The following is a 22110-nucleotide window of genomic DNA, read 5'->3' as shown; positions in this document are numbered from 1 at the left end:
TACGCATCACATTTATTATGAAACGTGACGAAAAAACAACAACGAGAAATAAATAGTAGTATTTTTTCTTAACGCTAGTAAATGGTTTTCATAAGAACTATAATATGTATAATATCTATATTTATATAAAACTTTTCCGTTACAGAGTGTGTAAGAAACCTGAAATTAGATACATGGATCCATCCCATAGCAGAGTACACAGAGGGAATCAGAACACCTAGTGTTAAGACACTCCGTTTCAATTAAGACACTTCCGTTCCCCACTTCGTGCCGATGCTTTTTCGAAATTCTGACAGGAACGGAAATAATAGAATTATACGTTTCTTTACTAACGACTTTGTAGACGACAACTATAAACAAATTATACATTCCCACGAATAAACTTGAAATCTTAACAGTTTTTTTCTGTTTGCTTTGCGCGTCATATAATTATATAAATCCGCTGTTAACCAACACAAAAAACGATCTAAGATTAGAGAAGACTAAGACTTTTAAAAAACCTTTGAAAAGCTATTTACTATTACAGTATTTACAAACTGATCAACATAAATTACATAATATATTATTATGTATTCAAACTGGTGACCTATTAAGCCTGCAGTGGCGACTGCGCCAAAACCGTCCATCCTCCAGGTCAAGGCTGACAAAAATTTAATTAATGTGTATAATTTAATTAGCAGAATATAAGTGGGCTCGGTACTTTACGTGGAAAATTTGGCCATTTACTAATTATTACAAACTGTATGTTGTTTATAACATGAGACTGGTCTGATGATGAAGACAGAAGGCAGCCAGGGGGTATTTAGTATAAACTAATAATAAACATTCTCAGGGATTTCTCTTGGATAATAAAAGTATACATTGTAAATTGTGCAATATTTCTATTTGTTTAATTTTCTTGGCAACCTTGATTCTTAAATCTTAAGTGATGTTCAGATTTCTGTTGCATAGAAATACATATATGTAGGTGAAACCAATAGAATCTTGATATAGGTCACTGTAGATTTTATTAATTTTTTTCCACATTAATAATGGATCTCGTTGACTTTCCTACTTACCAACTTTACCAATCAAATTATTTATTATCACTAACAATACTGTAGACTCTACGTATAAACCTCAATAATCAACATAGCTTTAATTATTTTATCTAATATGCTAAACATAGTTTAATATAAGTTTTACGACACTCACCGGTGTCCTGCGGTGTAACAGCGTGCCGACCGGGCTCGGTATCTTGGTGGGCGTGCCGTGCGGGCTGCGGGCTGGAAAACAGATATCTACTGTTATTTTTGTATATAACTGTAATATGATTTTTAAAATTAAATATTAAAATTAGAGAAAAGTTAGTGATTAGCTACTATGTTCTTATTTTTTGTTTATTTAGAGGATTTAGTGTCAGAAATAGGAAATTCAATGACGCTGTTCTCTTACTAATAAGAACACTAATTCATACGTATAAATATAAAAAATAATAGTTTTAGTTATGTCAAAATCATCTACAATATATAGGTTTAAGTATATCTTAATACATCGGAGAGGGTAAACGTACAGAATCTAATGTTATACACATTGATAGATTACATTTGGGAGGCTAATTTACTAAGTGACTGACTGAACATAAACAACCAGAATTACGCAGGATAGAACACTAAAATACGTAGATTCCTGAAGAAATATAAAACTAACAGAAATTTTCCAAATTTAACAACGAGACAAGAAAATACGAGATTTTACATCATACAATTCATACAAAAAAATAATATTACATCACTTCTATTGAAACATGGCTCTACAAGTCCGGGTCAATATATAAATAAATTAAAAAAATCACTGAGCATATTTTTTCCTTTATACATATTAAACAACTTACAACAAGTTTTAGACACGTCTAACGTGTATGTCACATATATGTATGTACATGTCAATGCAATCGTTTCGTGGGCGTACTGACGTAGGTATATCAAAAATTAAAAATAGAATAAAAAATCGATTTAACGAATCGATTTTTATTATTAATAACATATTAATATAGGTTTAAATTATTATATAACAGTGTTAACGCACTCTTAATCTAAATATTATATATTATACAGGTAAAGATTTTGTTTGGTTTTGAACAGGCTAATCTCAGAAACTACTGTTTTCAATTGATAAATCTATATGTTGGATAGTCCATTAATCGACAAAGGCTGTATATAAATATTCTTTATTGCACTAAAAAAATTACATAATAAACAATATATAAAGACATTTCGTGTACAAAGGTGGACTTATCTCTATAAGAGATCTCTTCCAGTCAACCAGTGGAAGTGGATGAGTGAGTAGCGAGCACCACAACGTACAATTAAGAATATATATATATACATATATACATACATATATAAGTGTATACTGTTATAATACATATATAATAAATACATACATACATAATATATATATATATAAATATATATACAATATACATACACTATATAATATATATATTAGAGATGAAAATGCGATAATAAAGTTTAAAAATATATAGGCGAGGTGTTGATAGAGCTGAACAGAATGTCTTAACACTATGTTTCCTCTGCCTAACAAGTGCGATATAGCGAGAAGCTTTCAAAAATATTAATTGATTTCTGATATTATACCTACATCTCTAGACTCTAATATAACAAGCGTGACAAAATGACAATTATTAACGAAATTACTTATTTTTTCCAAAATTAGTTAAACTGTCGAAATTTTGTATGGGTTGGGCGAAATAAATCCGATTAGATATTGGTGCGGCCTTGGCCCGAATATAGATTCTAGTGGCATAATTTTATTTCATAGCATATTGATAAAATAATATTTGCTAGTTCGTGTTATGACTATTCTGTTAGGGTGAATCAGTGATTTTAGGTTAAGTAGGTCGCAGGTTCGACGTGATCTGGAAATAAGCTATTCTATAATATTCATAAATCTTCTTTCTTTAACCTCATCATATATGAAACTTTCTTTAACCTCATCATATATGACAGACAAGTAGACACAAACAACTAATATCAAAACACCCTGTTCTTAGCGGAATTTAACGCCGCAATTTGTTGTCAGAGAAAGAAAATGAAAATGATTCATTTCCCTGAACGGGGATCGAACTTAAAACGCGTTAACAGTCAACCCTTTGTCTCATTGCAAAGCGACTGTTTTACTTTAATAAAATGCAAAATATATCGAGTGAAATTTTATGGGAAATTGAAAAAAGTGACGAAACACTGTGCTATCCTGGAAAATCGAATCATACGTAAAGCCAACAAATATCAATTATTTACTCAATTCTTCTTTCTACAAGAAAGAATTCGAAGAGATTCTACTAGAAAGGATAGCTCTACTCTGCAACGCTATCGATTTTCCGATAGTTCACTGCCAAGTGAACTATGTTATTGCATCTTAGAAGCTTGCGGAGTTAACTTCTGCCGCAGCGAAAGATCAAATAAAAGTATTTTATAGCACGTTGTAACTTTTAAAGTAGCCTCTGCACAAATGTATGAGGTTAGAACAATTTTATAAAGTATTTCGGTTTAGATATTTATAAATAAGTAGGTAATAAAATAAAATTAAAAAAAAATTATAATGGTTACTTGTTAATGACATTTTTGTCTCTAAAGAAAGTTAAAGTATGCACTAGTGATTTAATATAATTTAAAAAAATATATATTTCCAAGAGAAATTTTAAGATACTCAAGTACCTAGTATACTGAAAGTAAGTCTTAAGTAACGTTATTACAACGAAAGTAGGCGGTTCGACATCCGCTCCGAGTAAAAACTTTTATTGATAGTTAGCTTGTTATTAAACGTACTTATTTAAGTTAAAATAAATACAAGTAGGAAATTTAAAAAATATATTAATTTAAAATATTAAAAAAAAAATGTTTTAATTCTTTTTTAAAAATATCCACTTATTGCGCCTTAAATCTATTTCGCCCTATTTAAAAATGTAGCTTTAATAGGTTGCTTGTTTTTTTATTACTTTTTATCAATACAAGAAAGCATTGTAGACTCTTGAAAGCTAATTAAAGGGGGCCATAAGAACTGTTCACCGTACAAGTATTCACAACTTTTGGTAAAATTCAATTTAAGGCATTGACCTTTGCTATAGTAGGTGCTGTCAGTGACTTTATCTTCCATTTTGAGGACTTAGGTATACCGAGACTAGTCTAACTTATTCTTATTAGAAGTCTAGACTACACGAAGGAGTTGATTGTATTTTGTTACATTTAATGGAAGGAAACAGTGTCGTTAGGTACAAATTAATGAATATAGTATAAGTGTGAGTTCAAATTTCGTTGATGGTATTTATATTATATGGATACCGTCACTTAAAGTCTAGTTAGGGGAAGAAGGACAGAGTGACTTGTCACAAAGTTGGCAGAATGAATGGTTTTCTCTCGTTCACAAGGTTCTCAATGTTTCTGAAGTATCGAGTCGAGAATAAGTATTCCTAACGTGGGGGTAGTGATGAAACTCACTCCAATATACATCAATTATGTGTCATTATTTATATTATAATGACACAAGCCTTTTGACTTTTCAACAGTTAACAGATACACGTCAAGTATTTTTACTCGGCAAAGTGTTAATTCTTTTGTGATAATATCTAAATAGAATATTAATCATGCTTTAAATGCTCGTTTCTCATTTTAAGAGTTTTTTATATTTCAAATGTGTGGTACAGAAGTACATCGTCTGACTGTAAGTGCGACGGTTGTGGGATCGATTCCGTTCCATCGCTGTCGTTAAACTCCACTACAACGCCGTCGTTAGTGGGCAATGGAGTGCTTCAACACTAGGTTTTCTCTGCCTACTCTGCTACATGCGGGATTCAATGTGGAGTTAAAAAAGATATAAAATCACTTGTGTAAGTGGGTTGTGGAGAATGGAGATGACATTAAGTCTCTCGTAAAAAACCATATTGTTTAATCCTAGCAATCCTATTAACTATATTAACTTATAAAGTAACCTCTAAACTTTCTTCGCATGAACTTTAAGACGTAAAATGTAAACCCGAGAAATCCTCTCTTAATGGGAATTAACCAAAAAAAAATATTATCATACATTTCCCCGAAACCTATCTACATGCCAAATTTGAATTTTCTAAGTCCAGCAATATAGTTTGAGCGTTGCTTATCACTTCTATCATGCACTCAGTAATAGAAGAGTTTTATATACAAAAGTATAGAAAAATAATTTAATGTATTAGAACTATAACGTAGACTAACGAGGTAAGAAATGTAACACCAATTAAAACTTTAGTCACTAACGTAACAGTAAACAGACTGCTCTCGTAATACAGTATTACCTAGATTATATGAAATTCATTAACTATTACAAAATGCATAAGAGAAACGGCCATGGGCGTATCTAGATATATTTTCTTGCTGGACTTATGGATATTTTCGTATAACTGTTAGTTTTTTTTTAACTTTTCGGGGCTAACTTTTGATAATAAAATTTTCTGGGGTGGTCATCAGATTATTCTGGACTAGGCACGGCCCACACGGTTCCCCCTCTGCTTACAACCATAGAATCGGCTTTGATTTTTTGCGTCGAACTTGAATAATGGTTATCCGTCTTATGAAATATAAAACGTTAAATTCCGTTTTTTCCCGTTACCGTCATTCAATTATGAATTAGTTTTATAAATATGAATAAAGATCACTCTTTTTAAAATGTAAGAGACATGTGAGATAAAAAAAAATCTATACAATAAGTAGAAAAACAGGTAAAAATATACTAAAACAAAATATTACTGTGGTATAAGCTATACATACATACATACAATATCTAAACTGTCAACCATTAAAATGTATTTACGTATAATATCCGAGAACACGAGATGCTGTGATCATTCTACAATTTATCTTAAACATGCCATCACTAACCGTATATAAAGTGATGGTAAGAGACTATATAAACAATAGGTTTGTTTTTTTTTGAGTTAAGATATTTCCGTTCCCCACTTTCCAACAACTTTCGGAGACATTAGATGTTGATTCGCGGGACTCAACGCCGCGCTTTGTCTCGACACCAGAGAGAAGAAATGAAATTATTATCTATTTCTTCTATGAGTGGGAATTGAAACTTCAACGTCACACGCTTGTGATCCTGCGCCAGAATTAGTCTGATTATATTTAATATACCTACATTTATAATTTTATTTAAAACAAAACTAAAGCGTTAAGTTTCGCCACTTTACAAAAATAAGATGAGGAAAAAACATTAAAAAAACAAAAACGTAACACTAATAGATTATGAGATGTACAGTGTAACAAATCCCAGTAATTTAGTATGACACAGTCTCAAATCATACATGTTTAATACAAAAGATACAACCTTGTAACAATTACTAAAGTGCTAAATGCCAAGTCATATTGTAGAAAATTTTCCTGTGCATTTTGGAAAATTTTCAATAACCACAATAAGCATATATATTATTTTTTCTTTTTGTATAATTATTTAATTTGTTTTTTTCAGTATGCAGCAGGTTAGGCAGAGGGCACCTAGTGTTAAGTCACTCTATTCATTTCTTACCACCAAATTTTCTATATTAACATTGTGTTGCATTGAGTTGCACCAATATGCTATGTAAATCGCATGGGGGAGGGAGGGTATTAAATCACTTCTTTTTAAGAGATGAGTTATCCTTTGTGTACAATTTTCTATCAATATTGTATGTTCTATTTATATGTTTTTTTATGTTTTGCTTCATAACTAAAATTATATTTTTATTTTTAAATTATATGTATAAGGTAATTTTGTTGATTTATGTGCCACTTGAGTAAATTAAAATTTTTAACATATTTTTTATTTCTAGTCTGACTCAGTAAGACTATCATTGGGTTCCATCAAAAAACTCTTAAAAAAATTAAAGAAAAAAAAAGCAGAGTGTATATCACTACTATCTCTCAATGTAAAATGAACAATAAAATTATATATTAATTATATAATAATTTATGTAAGTGTAATACTTACGTTTTCCCGGTATCAATCTGGGACTGATAGGTGGACGATCTTCAATAGAAAATGTTGAATTCAAATCCGCTTCCATAGCTTGTTTGTTATTATATTTTTTGACACTGTCTGCCCAGTCCTGTATCCATGATTTGTCCCCTTTGCATCTATTTAGACTCATATATGACAGACCTACAACCTCATCTGTCATGAGGTTTGTACTATTATCTGATAGTATCTTTTGAGCATTTTTCAATGCTGTACTTTCAAATTTAGTTTCTTCTAAAACTCCTTTGCTGCTCGGCAAAGAAACTGGTACAGAGGACTCTCGAGACAATCTATGGACATAATCTGTTTGATCAATATCTGATTTGGTTAAGCTACAACGTCTACGACTTGGTTTCTCAATTTTTATAGGAAATTTAGAGCTTAAGACTCCAGAAGTTGTTACAGAAGTGAATGTACCCAGGTCTAAGTCATCTTCATACTTAGGAGGAGACTTAGCGAATGTTTTCTCTGTTATAGTCCTTACTCGGTTTTTTATTTTCTCTAAATAACTTCTGGTTGATTTAATTTGTTTAGTTGTTTGAAGAGCTAAATCATTTTCATTTGGAGATTCGTAGCAACATGATATTTCTAGAACATTTTTATCTTTTGATACTTTTTGTGGATCACATTTACTTATAGTAATTGGAGTCCTTAAGCAAACATCTCTTCTTGGCTCCTTAGTAATGACCCTTTGATTGGGATAATCAAATATTATTTCTGGGTCCTTTTCAACACTGTGTCTTTTTAATGTATCTTCCAAATCATTATGTGAGTCAGTACCAAAGTTTCTATCTATACTCATTCTAGCTTTTTGTTCTTCTGTGTAATTATCACCTTCTATAGTATAAGTACCTGTAGATGAATGAGTTGATTCAGCATCAACATCATCATCTATGTATAATGGTTCAGACTTTTGTGGACATTTTTTAAATAATAGATCTGGAGTGGCAGAGGATGCCCTACTTTTTCGCAAAGGACTCTTAGAATGTTCTGGAGTAGATAAACCATTGTCGGGTGTCAAAATATCTAATTCAGGACTAGAAATATCATTTAACATAACTCCTTCAGGACTTTGGTCAATAATATCCATTGGATGCTTATGGTTAAGATTGCTATAACTGGGTGATCTATGGACGTCTCGTACATAGGAACTGTTTGAGTTCTTCAAAGGTAAATTTAGGGCATGGCGACTAAAATTATCACTTCTAGACATTATACTGTCTACTATAGGACTTTTGGACGTACGTTTGGGTTGAAGATCGGTGACTGGCGATTTTACTTGCCTGCCTGTAATAGGGCTAGTCATATGCGGGCGATCAGCATTTTGTGTGAGAGGACTGCTTCTAAGTTTAACGGATCCCGATAGCCCGCTATCTTCTTGGTCTGAAGAGAAATATCCTTCAGAATTGTATCCTTGCGCTTTACGAGGTAACTTAGCGCTCAGAGGCGGTCTTTGAGACGTTGGACTTGGCTTGGACTGTCCTGCGGACATCGATTGGACTCTTTGATGCCGTGCTTGCGACTTCTTCGCTAGCTCTTCCAATCTCCTATTATCAAATTGTTTTGCACTGCCAAAGTCGACAGTAAACGCCATCGGATGAGGTTTAGGTGTCGACGGCTCGGATTTATCCTGACCTTCCTCAACGCTCTCATTTTTAACAACATCGCTATCCGATTTATCCTCTATAATGCTATTCTGCCCCTCAGATAAAGGACTAGAAACGTCTTCGACACTAACACTCATATTTTTCAAGGATTTAACAGTGACATCATATACATATTCACAAAATCATCGCTTTTCACCCACAGCCTTTGTTTCACTTTATTAGAAAAAATAAAATAAGCACAGCACAGAAAGCACAGAACTGGGAAATATAATAGAACTAACGAAAAGTGGAACGAGAGCACTTATAAAAATATATTAGATATATAAATCTAAAATTCTCTCGAGACGGAGTTCGGCAGTCGGTCGCGAATAGACACGACGAAACGACAACAGACACGATTAAATGAAAAAAGAATGTTATGATTTCATGGACCAACCGTATGATTTTTATTTTTAGATAGTCTTTATATGGCAATACTTGATGTACCAATAAGAAAATGTTAAGGCGATCAATGTGATATATTTTATAGAAATTAATATACCGTTATATAATCGATAGTGCTTTAAAACGGTGGATTCAGAAAATTATAATTCCGTGAAACCTAAAATTATTTAGGATATATTATCCTTTAAAAGTTAAAAGTAAATTTGTAAAATGAAAATAAAAAATAAGTTGTGTGCCTTATATAAAATTCTTTTGTAAATACCAATAATATGATTTTAATTTAGAAACTTTTAGTTAGTTCGTTTTTAATACAATATACAAAAACTTTAAAAAACTATAAAGTTTTTTCTCAATGTTCTTGAAATAATAAAATTTCAGAAATGTTTAAGATTTACAGTTTATTTTTAAAATAATATAAGAAAAGTTAATAATTATGTGTAATTTTGCATAATTATCTACAGTTATAACGATTGCAGAAAAAACACATTCAGCCTTGGACCACAGAGTATATAATAATTACATTAATCTACAATTAAACTGTCAGGATAATGACGTCAGTCGTCGATTGTACACACACCGCACATGTCAAAAACGTCTAAAAGATGGCAGAGGCCGCCTTTTCTGAAGACGGGAAATATTATTCAGCAATAACCCAAGACGGTAGATTGAGAATATGGGACACAGAAACAAATGTCCTTAAACAGGAGTATACGGCAGACTTGCATTTAACGTCACCACCCACCTGTTTACAATGGATCCGCGTTACCTTAAATTCAGTAAGTTCACACGTGGTTTGTGATCGTTTATCATTTAAATAATCTTAACTTATATGTAATATTATTACCATAGTGTTATTTTCCGTGAAGCTATTTATTACTTCTTTTTTTTAACTACTTTATATTAACGTAACTTAATAATCATAACATAACCTTTATCTTACAGGGTCCAAAAAACGGTGTACGAAGAAAATCTATAAGTGAAATAGAGACACATTGTATAGCATTAGGTACATCGAACGGAAAAGTACTTTTATACTCTGTAAGCCAAGCTAAAATAGAAACAGTTTTGACAAATACTAACACCAACAAAGTACAAAGTTTAGATTGGCATAAAAAATATGGCTTATTTAGTTGTACCGCAAATAATATTGTTCATGAATGGGATTTACAAGACTCTAAAGTTAAATGCAATTATAACGTAAATGTTTCGGACACTATTAAACAAGGGAACAAAATTAGTGCAATACGAATAGTTCCACACAACCAGGTAACTATATTTTAAAACTTGTATGAGTAATTTTTATTTTGAATTCAGGTATAAGAGATGTAATTTTTTTTTTAATATCTTATTGGATTTGTTGCATATTTTGGCATCTTTTATTATTTAATAATGACAATCTATAATGACTTATCAGTTAAAATTTTATATGATTCTTTACTTCAAAATATACTCATTATAATAGGAAGTTTGACTGTAACCGCAACAGTTGATGAGTTTGGTTCCCATGCATTGAAATAAAATATTTAATATTTTATGACTTTGGCAAAGAAGCAAAATACAGTGTTGAGTTCAAAAAATGGGAAACAGAAATGTCTTAAAGAGAGCAGAAATGTCTTAGCACTAGGTGTTTTCTGCAAAATACTGCTGTATTGCATATGAAGCAATTCTTTTATTTTTATAGAACACTACAGCCAAATTCTTAATAACAGCATCATATCAAATAGCACTATGGAAATTGCATGATTCAAATGCAACAGTTGTCAAGTTACTCGGTCACAGTGCTGCACCAAGAGCTCTTTTGACCATTACTTCTTTGGACAATTCATGTTGGTTGATCGAAGGAGCTCAGTAAGTAATCTTATATATATTTTGTTACTATAAAGTTTAGGAATTTAGTTGTTTACTAGATTTACCTGTGATTTTCTCTGCCCAGGAAGCTAAATGGATGTTACAATTTTATTTGTGAACTGATTAAAATGGAACAAAACTAAAAGTTCAGAATTTTTTTTATGTAATACAATTGAAAAATGCAATTAAAGAGTTTTTGAGGTAGCATGCACAAACAAATGCCAGGCAAACAAACAAAAAATTCAAATCATTTGGCCCTATTATTTGAGAAATGATCAATTCTCTTATCTATCTTTCATGTACAGAAAGTAATCACCTGCAAATCAAACCTATCGTGTTTACAGTCATATGTATGGGCTCCTGCACCTGCGATTGGCCTTTATGAATTATTTAATATTTAAACTCTGGTAATAAGATAAAGCCGCTGGATTCAAAGAGTGCAGGACCGGACGGAGTGGCGAGCATTGGGGGAGGGTTATGTCCAGCAGTGGACTTTAAAAGGCTGATGGATGGAACAAGATAAAACATGATGTTGAATTCAGTCACATGTAACGCTATATCACCAATTATTCAGTGAAACATGGCACCATCCCCATTTTGTCTTATTAGTAGGTTCCCTCTGCCTACCCTTTTAAATGGGGGATATAAGGTGCAGCTAAAAAAAGAAAAGTAAGATTATTTTTCGATGTATATTTTTGTTTTACAGAACAGAACGATTATTATCATTTTGGAACATAACAATATCTCATGATGACATACCACAACAAAATGGGGACGGAATAACACCGAGTAAACGACAAAGGAAAAAATCTATTAGCGCACCAACAATACCTACGCCTGAATATAATTTTGTGTTAGAAGATGCTCCCAAAATAATAGATGTTGATATTAAAGATGACGGAGAAACAAGATTGAGTTTGGTTGCGTCTACTAGAAGCGGTGTTGTACATTATTATACACATTCATTGAATGGGTAAGAAATGGCTAATTACTTAATGGGTTTTATTTTTATATTTATATGATGTTTATATATGTTTGATATGATTGTAGGTTTGATTCTCATTATCTTATATTTATTTATTTTAATACTTTATTACACCATAATTGATATTATTAACTAAAACACAAAACAAAAAACAAACATAGATTAACTTTAACAAAAAAAAGAAACAAGAAAAAAAATCAAATGAAAAATGGTGTAAAGGCAGCCTTATCACCCACAGGTGATCTCTACCAGGCAAACTTATAAAAGAACTACTACTATTGGTGTCTTAGTCAGTTAACTTGTGAATTTTTGAAAACTTTTAAAAGATCGAAACAAAAAAGGAATAAATTATGTAATTTTATCATTATAGGTCATCTTTTGTGATAATAAACTATTTTAATTTTATATTTTGAAATGCTATAAGTTGAGTAGCGTAACTCCACGCCGCACTTTGTCTTTAACAAACTTTTGGTTATAACAAACTCCTTTCCTTTTTATTGGAGAATTTGGGGGTGTCTGGGACACTACAGTGTCTTAACACAAGTTTTCCACTGCCTACCCTGATATGCCTGCTGGGTTCAGCGTGAAGTTGAGAGAAATGAATTATTCTTTTTTCAGCCAATCAACGAAACCTATAAAACCGTCAATAACAATACAAGTAACAACACAAGATGCACAGCCGTTACCATTACAGTGTTGTAGATTAAACGATGACAGTGTGTTACTAGGTTATACAAATGGACCCGCATTATTATTTGAGAAGATTGTAAGTATAACTTTATATACATTGTAAGCATAACTCAGAAAAACACTTGTAGTTCATCAATTATTTATTTTTCACCAATACTTCAATACTTTAAACATGCCAAGTGTTTATTATAATACAGATTCTAATCTGTCCATCCATTGGTATACCAATGAATATAACGATGATTATAATATAAATCATCATCACTAATCACTATCACTTCTTAGTGATGAATATTATAAATGTGAAAGCTTATGAAGATATATATTTGTTAAATATTCACTTAAAAACTACTGAATGGATTTATTTAATTAAAATCATCAAATGTAATACCAACACAAAATACTTGATTAATCAAGTACTTTCTATATAAATACTATAAAAAAGAATTTAAATTCCAGCAACCAGACACAAAAACAAAAACGCAAGTGCTCATACGAGGCAGTGGTAAAGAAAAAGCAAAGAAAGAGCAACATGATTTGAATAAAATAAAAGAAACAATAGGAAATGGCGTCACATATGTAGAACCTATTGGAGAAATTAGTAGGAAACGATCGACGCCTGGTGGAAAGGTTAGTGTTAGTTTATATTTAGTTACATATAAAATACTTCTTCAGAAAACATATACAAAGGCTAGTAGTGACGTAGGGGTCAAGCGTGCGTAAACACGACACGTTGTGGGTTCGATTCCAACTTGGGGAAATGAAATATATAATATTTTTATTTTCTGACTCTGGTAAAGAGGCAATATGTGGTGTTGAGTTACGTTATAATTTAGCGGAAAGTGGGGAACCGATGTATCTTAATGGGAAGAATGAATTTACGGAAAATTTTTTAATGTTTCAACATTTTAAATTAATTGATATTTTTAATATCAACATTCAATTTTAATAAATACTTTTACAGGTAGAAGTATCAATGGAGGCCCGCCTTGAAAACCTGACAGTGGATATAAAAAGTCGGAGTAAAGCACCGGTCAATCAAAATCTTACAAAACTATTGATGCAAGGATTACATTCTAAAGATAAAGAGTATGTTATCTTTTTATAATATAATTATTATTACTAGCTACCAGCTTGCGGCTTCCCCTGCTTAAACTCATTTTTATATTATAAACATTCATATGTAATTATTAAATCAACTGTGATCTGTGTTATTTTGATGCAATATTACTGTAAAGTTTCATATGAATCTGTCCAGTAATTTTTGCTTAAAATGAACGAAACAGCCATTCATTCTACTTACAAACTATTAAATTTATAATATTAGTAATTAGTAAGATTTATTACACCAAGATGAAAATGTATTGGTTGTTTAAGTGGAATTACTATTTAGTTCTATTAACCACACAAATAAAAAATAGGTTTTGATGATGAACTAAACTTAATTACATAAATAAGAATTATTAAGATATTCTTTGACTTTCGCGATTTTCATACATTTTAAATTAAACTCTTAAATTGAATTAATCACTTATATTAAGTTTTATATCATTTTTACAATTCCCATATTAATTAAAAATCTTTGGATATGATAATAATTATTAATAATAAATTTGATTCTTTCAGGTTAATCTTAACAGTCCTCCAACAAGACAACGCCCAAGTGGCTCTACGCTCAGTGGCGTCACTGCCAGCGGACTATTTACCATTATTATTGGAACAATTAGCTGAAATGGCCAGGAGAAAAACCAGTCAGTTAGTATACTTTGTTTTTTATTTATTTTTTGGCTTCACTCTTTATCTTTAATCGGTTAAGCCATTTCTGAGATCAATGTGTACAAACGCACAGACACAAAGTTTTCAAGAATAATTATGTTGGGTCCTATTATTATTTATTATTACATCAATACATTTTGGAGGCGGGTTTAGTGGCGAAATTAAACGCCTTTTAAAATTTCATCTATTTGTCTTTCATTGTCCACATTTTAATAAGACAATACTGGGCGCTAAGTTCCGCCACTTATTAAAACCTACGTTTCTTTATTTATTTTGTTTTATTTACAGATGTGCAGCAGTCTGTACGTGGCTGTCAGCTGTACTGAGGTGTCACTCCGCACTTCTATTGGCGACGCTCCACTCCAAAACATCTGAACATTTGGGACAGTTGTTTGCTATTTTTACAAATAGGTATGACTGTTATTATTATTTATTAATATTACTAGCTTTTACGCGAAGTAAATTATTAATTATAAAGAAAAAATAACATTTATAGAATTATTATATAGGCCTGTGCCAGCAGTAGCATAAGCAACGACGTAAACGCGACAAATTGTGGATTCGATGCCCACTCAAAGAAATGAAATATTTAATATTTTCATATCTTCGCTCGCGTGTCGATTGCAAAGCACGACGTTGAGTTCCGCCACTCATCACGCAATGCGTCTAGAGTTCTACGAAAAGTGGGGAGCGGAGTGTCTTGAGACACACTAGGTACTCTCTGCCTGTCCTGCTCCGTGCGGGATAGAGCGTGAAGCTAACTAGCCATTATTAATTTCAGACGTTCACATCTCTGTCAGTTATTGAATTTGAAGGGGCGACTAGAACTGACAGTGTCTCAACGCACTACCTCCGATGTGTTAGAACAGAAACCAGTGTTACACTATTGTGGTATGTAGTTAAGTTTATAACTTAATATAGTACTAATATTTGCTTTTTGTATTATTTTTTTAATATAATTGAGGTCTGGAAGCGTAAACGCGACGGTTGTGGTTTCGATTCCGATGAGATGCAATGAATTATTCTTACTTCTTCTCTGGGGGATAAAGATCACTCAGCAGGCATTTTAAAAAAAACTGTTCTCTCCGCGAGTGTTCTTAGGCCATTATTTAAGAAAATATGTTGGGCCTTTTGAGAATACCAACTTTTTTATATTTGTTTCTTTAATTTTAGAACTTTTTGTGGCCGGGTTTTTTAATTACCAATTATTCTCACAGATTCATCATCAGACGAAGAAATGGAAGTTGAAAAATATCAATCAGGCAGTGAACAGTCCTGGGAGGATGAGAGTCCGAACCAATCTGACAGTGACTGACAGACTATTTTAATATAGACTGGCAGACTATATAGATGTTTAAGATAAATAAATTTGTTTTATTTTAATTACTTTAGTTTTATATTTTAAGTGAATAATTAAAAGAAGTGTGTTAAGGTTTTGTTATAAGTGACCTTGACTAAAAGTTTAAGTAAATAATAATTTTTGTATATATGGAAGTGTTTTAATGAATTCAAATTATTCTTTCTTTATTCAAATAGGCAATTATTATAAGCACTTTTGAATCGTCGAATGAACATGAACAAAAAGGTAAAACCGGTTCAGAAGGCAGTTCTGCTTTGTTTGTTATAATTATTTAATATATATATATTATATACTGGGTGGAGGTAGCAAGCGCCTGTATCCCTTTTAGGAGTTTAGGCCCCTTGTTAGGGTTTTTTATATTTCAAGCTGTACCTAAAAAAAAACAGCTTAGAATTGATATCAATAACGTAAACACCTAATACTACTAAACTGCTGATCTACCACTTTTCTATAAGAAACCTTCGACTTCACCGCCAATACCTACGACTCGATTTCGTGAATGAGGCGCGAGTGATATTGTAACTGATAGGTTTGACTGTGTGCGTCTGTCTTAACAAATGCGTTTTATACTACAATAATTTCAGTATGTATTTTGTTTGAAAAATCACCTTTGTAATAGGCGACTAGAGAATAGTTAAAACTGACTTCATTTAAATTAAGGTGGTCGAGATAAATCTGTCTATATTATTTATATTGGCTAATACTTATTAGATGGATGGAAATGCTTGGGATGTACTAAACAATGTTGGAAAAGATAACAAGTGGGTACAAAAAGAAAAGGTATATTAAAGTCATTCGCACCATTTATTATTCTTACAAATAACATACATCATCTTGTATGTCCACAACTTAACCTAATTAAAACTAAGTATCGAGGCAAATGCAAGTTTACAAAATATGAAATTAGACTTAAAAAACAAACAAATAAGTTTAAAGTACCCAGTTCTATTTTGTCTAGAAATATATAAAATGAGCTAAACGTGGCTACGTACAGGTACTACGTGGCTTTTAATTACAAAAATAGATATTTTAATAAAAAATATATATATTCTACTTTAAAATCAAACAAGCTACGGAGTCACAGATTACCAAAAAAAATACATGGAAGTTGATCTTAAAATAAATTTTCAATAATGCACTTTGTATAAAATTAACTAAATATCTTATTATCTATGCATTCTTAGGTGGAGGCCTGAATATGCCCACAACTACAGCATGATCTCTTTCATAGGGCTCCAACGTCAACTGTTCTTGAGGTTTTAACTTGTCTGCTTGTAATTTTTTCACTTCCGCTGCAAATACTGCTTCGGGTTGTGCCGTAGAATCTATACAAGAGGCCTGAAAATTAAAATAAATTAGTAAATCTTGTATTATTGAGTGCTTTAGGTATTTGAATGTGTAAGCTCAGTGAGAGAGTTCAATTTTCAACATGAAATATTTAGCTTGTTGATGTCATCATAGGATTTACTTTGATTTATGTTATAATTTGTTTTTACCATCTTATATTTTTTAGCTTCACGCAGTATCCCGCATATAGGTAGGCATCGAAAATCATGTTTAGACACTGCGTTCCCCGCACATCACCTAATTTTCGAGATATCATAAGCTGAGTGGAGAGGATGGATGGAAATGAAGGTAATTAATTCCCCCGAGTGGGTATCTAACCTAAACCATAATCGAAAATAAATATTTACCTTAATAGAAATAACAAAATGTCCACCATTCTTGAGAAAATGTTGTGCATTCAAACTGACGATCCTAGCTTGGTCTGGCTGAGCCACATCAGCAAATATTGTATCAACCATACCTACCAACATTCTGTAAACGAAAAGTCAATTATTAATAATATATTATTAAAGGAATTAATTTAACAATTATTATGATTAATCAGAGAGAGAGTTCAAATAAATTCAACATGAAATATTTAGTTAATATGAAAATTTCATCATAAAAATCAATTTAAAATGATGATTGTTGGTCCCCAATAGTAAGTTTGGCACTGAGTTTCGCCACTTAGCGCAACTAACATACTATATAATTTAAATTTTAAAAGAGATGTTTATCTCTTATATGATTAAATCACACGGTGATTACAGATTTTAAAACATGTACCTGTACTTCAATGGATGTCTCGCATCTTCAATAATTGGTATAATATTAGTTCTTTTCTTAGCTACATTTATTAAATCTCTGCCTGATCTGTGTGAGAATTCAACTGCATACACTAAACCTTCCTGTAAATGGAAATATATATATATATAAAATTATGTAAATAGGTATAAATTTGTTGTATGTTTGTTAATTTAGTTTAGTGGGTATTAAAAAGTCTACACAGATAGGTCCATCGTGCTCTTGATCATTAAATAAATGTAAAAAAATATATTATAAAAACTTGGAAACAAAAAAAAATATGGGATAAGAACCTGCAACTTTGGAAACCAACCAAATTCTTACCCAATCTAATTATTAAAATTTGAGCCTAAGCCTTCTAATATAATATTCAATTCATAATAATAACATATTATTCAAAATCTAAAGATGGTAATAATTAAAAACAAAAAAATTGAACTGCATCTATTACACGTTGAGCCATGTCAGCCATCGGTGGCTGTCACTAGACATTCCGTTTAGGCCACGTCAGCCATCGGTGGCTGACAACGTGTAACATGAGAACTATAAAATTTTACACTATTTTACAGAATTACAGAAAATTTATTTAAAATTTACTTAATTTGGTATCATTACAGGAGTAATGGGATTCATTGTAACATTTCAAACATAAAAATGGTTTTCCTTCACAAGTATCACGAAATGTTACAACACGCTTGGTCTTTCTTCTTGCCATCACTCTACCATCTTTTCTTACATTTTTGTCATAACATAATTTACAGTACTTTCGAACTTCAGAGACTTTTCCCGATTTTCTTTCAAGTTTGTGTTTTTTTCCGGATCTTCTTGCAATTCTGCTCCTGCAGTACCAGCGCTTCGAAGCGGCGCGCGTGGCCTGAACGGGATTGCTGTAGAAATACGCGTGGCGCTCAACGTGTTAAAAACCATCCAAACACTATATCCCTACAAATATAAGCATACAAAAACAAGACACAACTTACAGGTCCAACAATATCAGAAACATGACTGACAGTGGTCCCACTTGCAGCTCCAAGATACAAGACCCTGGAACCCGGAGGCATATGAATAGCATCTACACCACCCATGATAGCTGCGGCTAACTTAGATCTGAATGGATTCCACACTCTATACTCAATTTTATCTCCTTCTGTCTGAAATGACAAAGAAAACACAGATTTTAACAGAGATTTTAATAGGTTTTACAGGATTTTAGTAGTTCTTAAACAGTATCAGAAGTGGGTGTGTGGTTGTATAGTCTTCACGAATAGGTCAAGATTAGAGGGACCAAAATCATCATTTTGTATTTTTGTTGTTCATAATTTCTTGTAATATGTATTGTACATGTAGTATTAATTTTAATAAATGTTTAATTAACAAAAACGAAAATATACATATATTTAGGAATCAAAATTATTTCATTTCATTAATTTTTATAGAAATGTAACATCAAATTTAATACAAGTAATTATTTTCGAAAATCCTAACAATAAGGTAAATTTAAAAAAATCTATTATGTACAATTTTTTTGTTTTACAATCAAAATTACAAGCACATATTAAAAAATAACTTAAAAAGCAAGAAAAAATCTATATATACAAACCTCAACAGATATTCTCTTTTCACCATACACTTCTGAACCTGGCACTAAATTCTTTGTTACTAACGCATCTTCTTTTCCTCTAGCAATGAAAACTCCTGCATGCCTAAAAAATGAAACTTTTGTCATTTATAAATTTAAAAAACAGAATAAAAGATGTTTGTATAAGATTTTTTATCAGTAACATAATTGGCTTCAAGCTTTCGCATTCAGAAGAACGAAAGTTATGTTTTATAACATCATATAAAAATCTAGTGATGACCATCACCAAATCCAATACTAATAGTCTCAGATATTAAAATTATATATTTTTATTTTAATAGGTATATCAAGGGAAAACATGTCAAGTTTATTGAATTTAATTCAAATTGCAATTGATTAGACAAGAATTTATATTTTTTAATTATTATATTTGGAATTCTTTAAAAAAACCAAAACTGTACACAATTAGCCATTAATCTATTTCTTGTGAGTTAGAGGTTGGGAAGTAGAGGTATGTTAAGAACTAATTAATTTTGTTTTTCTAAAAAAATATTATAAGTAGCAATCATTTTATTTTATTTGAATTAAAGTTATTTAATTTATATAGCAGTTTTTAGTAGAGATTGATTTTAAATAGCTATTAAGAAAAAAATACATACCTATGTGGCTCGATAATAACTTGTTTGCCTCCTTTGAACCCTCCACCTCCTCCTCCTCTTGGACCTCCCCTACCTCTGCCTACATTATAATATAAAATACTAAATTAAAAATAAATATGATTAAATTAATCACTTTCAATGTAAATTATTTATCAGTAGTGGGTATGTGGTATCATAGTCTTCATGAATAGGTCTAGATTAGAGGGACCGATTATTCATCATTTAAATTATTTTTTAACTGTTTATACTAACTCAACTTATTTGTTATCTGTGAAGCATACTTTATGAGAGAGTAAATTTGGAATTAAAAGTTCAATAATAACTTTAATTGTTGTTTCTTTAAGTTAAATTAATTAATAATTACAGAATAGTATATTTTAAATTGAACTTTGTTTTGTCCAGAGTAATGTTTAATTTCTCGCAGTGTAACATGTAACCTGCACATGTTACATGTTACGCTGCGAGAAATTGAAATTAAACGGTGGTGGTCATTCCCTGATCAGAGCAATGATCAGTATTAATTCATTTTTATTAACCACTCTGCTATAGCACGGTAGCAACAAGTGAATAATATGATCTTAAATGCAAGACATTTAACTTAAAAAACATCACATGGCTGAATATATATTAGTATAAACAGTTTTATCTATTTAAGTGAACATACAACACATACTTTTAGTGCACTACATCATAAAGGACATTCAGTAATAAATGTATGCATGGACAAAGAAGCTTAATTAAAAACAGAATATTTATAAGCAAAAGCATGGTTTAACTTTATAGTGACTAAATCTTGTGCACTAGAGGTTATGTGATGTAATGTCCACTTCTCCTAATAATATCATATTAAGAAATATCTATTTGCTTACCTCCACCACCACGTCCTCCAAATCCTCTGCCGCCTCCGCCTCCACGTTTTTCAAACTTTCCTGCGCCACCGCCGCCTCGGCCTCCAAAGCCACCCCTACCTCCACCGCCTCCTCGGCCACCTCTGAATCCTCCTCTGCCTCCTCCCCCACGAGGGCTATTGAAATCTGTGAGAATAATATTTATTAAATTGTATGTACTTTTAACTATAGTTGCCAATTTAACTGTTATTCTGTAAAAACTTAAAATAACGCAGTAATTATTAATAATAACTTGAATTAAAGAAATGAAATCAGTAAGATAATATAAAATGCAAAAGAGAGGCTCGAGGTTGTCTGTAAAGATAGCTTTCAATAATAATAATAAATTAATAACTTAGAACAAACAAGACGCATTGTAAATGTTACTCACCATGATACCACGTGTATATTAAATTCAAAAATTAATCAAGATACCAATAAAAATCATAGCATCTATAAATGTATTATTATTTCAAATAAACTAATAACGATAATATTGATTTTGTTTAAGTAAATTAAAAGAATAACCTAAGGTATAAAATAAATAAGAATAATATATAATAACCACGTGCGTTCTTGAATAACAAATTGCGTGAGGATAATCGTGAAATATATACATAGTTTTGAAAATTCTGTACTAATTACATATATAGGCACGTTTAAAGTTTAAGTATTACAAGGAGCATTTTTTAGTTCCCGTTTAAATACATTACGCCGCAGCAATGCGAACATAACCTCAAATTACAGTTTACTAAATGACTGAAAATACTTTATAAAACCTACATGAAAGGTAATTATAATTAGTGTTTAATATAGATTTCATAAATAGAGTGAATTTAAAACGTTCCTTTAAAATTGAAAACAGTGTTAAAACCACCATGCGGCGACCACGCTTACATAGAACAAAAGTTATAAAATATTTCACTCACCTGGTCTTCCCATTATCTGCCTAAACTATTTCCAAATATATTTAACAGTATAAAAATCACTATTAACTATCTAAATATAAAAATTAACTGTTTAGCTAAATGCGGGCGGAGCTCATACCGCCCGCGTCGTGTTGCCGCTGCCGGAAATGATGCCATTTTGCTAATGCTCTGTTAAGATCTGTGTGGC

At 31.3% G+C, this 22110-nt stretch overlaps 3 protein-coding genes and 1 non-coding gene across 6 annotated transcripts in view; 1 reads left to right on the top strand and 3 right to left on the bottom strand.

The window, feature by feature from the left end:
* Positions 1–9051, bottom strand: part of LOC146540881 (uncharacterized) — a 44026-nt gene extending 34975 nt beyond the window's left edge. For 2 of the 3 annotated variants that reach the window (XM_085206129.1, XM_085206181.1), the window contains exons 1-2: positions 7003–9051; positions 1195–1265 (exon numbers count right to left, since the gene is read on the bottom strand). In XM_085206129.1, coding sequence (XP_085062255.1) covers positions 1195–1265; positions 7003–8773 — 1842 coding nt within the window. In that variant the 5' untranslated portion in view covers positions 8774–9051. The remainder of the gene's footprint in view (positions 1–1194; positions 1266–7002) is intronic. The other variant, XR_014879293.1, reaches the window with a different exon arrangement.
* A 579-nt stretch (positions 9052–9630) lies between these two features.
* LOC146540880 (WD repeat-containing protein 43) lies at positions 9631–15868 on the top strand. The gene is made up of 11 exons (XM_085195430.1): positions 9631–9856; positions 10023–10346; positions 10762–10928; positions 11635–11901; positions 12532–12679; positions 13063–13233; positions 13568–13692; positions 14230–14358; positions 14668–14790; positions 15161–15270; positions 15597–15868. Exons 1-11 carry the CDS (start codon positions 9683–9685, stop codon positions 15692–15694), a joined length of 1836 nt encoding a protein of 611 aa, XP_085051556.1. The 5' UTR covers positions 9631–9682; the 3' UTR covers positions 15695–15868.
* Positions 15869–16524: 656 nt separating this feature from the next.
* On the bottom strand, positions 16525–22090 carry Fib (rRNA 2'-O-methyltransferase fibrillarin). Its single transcript, XM_085195459.1, has 8 exons — positions 21924–22090; positions 20977–21141; positions 20108–20186; positions 19470–19572; positions 18850–19020; positions 17852–17973; positions 17434–17557; positions 16525–17077 (listed from the first exon to the last, which is right to left on the bottom strand). Exons 1-8 carry the CDS (start codon positions 21934–21936, stop codon positions 16910–16912), a joined length of 945 nt encoding a protein of 314 aa, XP_085051585.1. The 5' UTR covers positions 21937–22090; the 3' UTR covers positions 16525–16909.
* LOC146540879 (small nucleolar RNA SNORD59) lies at positions 19639–19715 on the bottom strand. Its single transcript, XR_014878724.1, has one exon. It is a non-coding gene; the product is annotated as a small nucleolar RNA SNORD59 (small nucleolar RNA).
* Positions 22091–22110: the final 20 nt, after the last annotated feature.

Source organism: Heliconius melpomene, chromosome 1, assembly GCF_056956725.1.
Source record: "Heliconius melpomene rosina isolate 202511_hmr_F chromosome 1, ASM5695672v1, whole genome shotgun sequence".
Taxonomy (NCBI): Eukaryota; Metazoa; Arthropoda; class Insecta; order Lepidoptera; family Nymphalidae; genus Heliconius; species Heliconius melpomene.
Note: the sequence above shows the minus strand (reverse complement) of the source record. Positions and strands in the feature narration are given on the sequence as shown.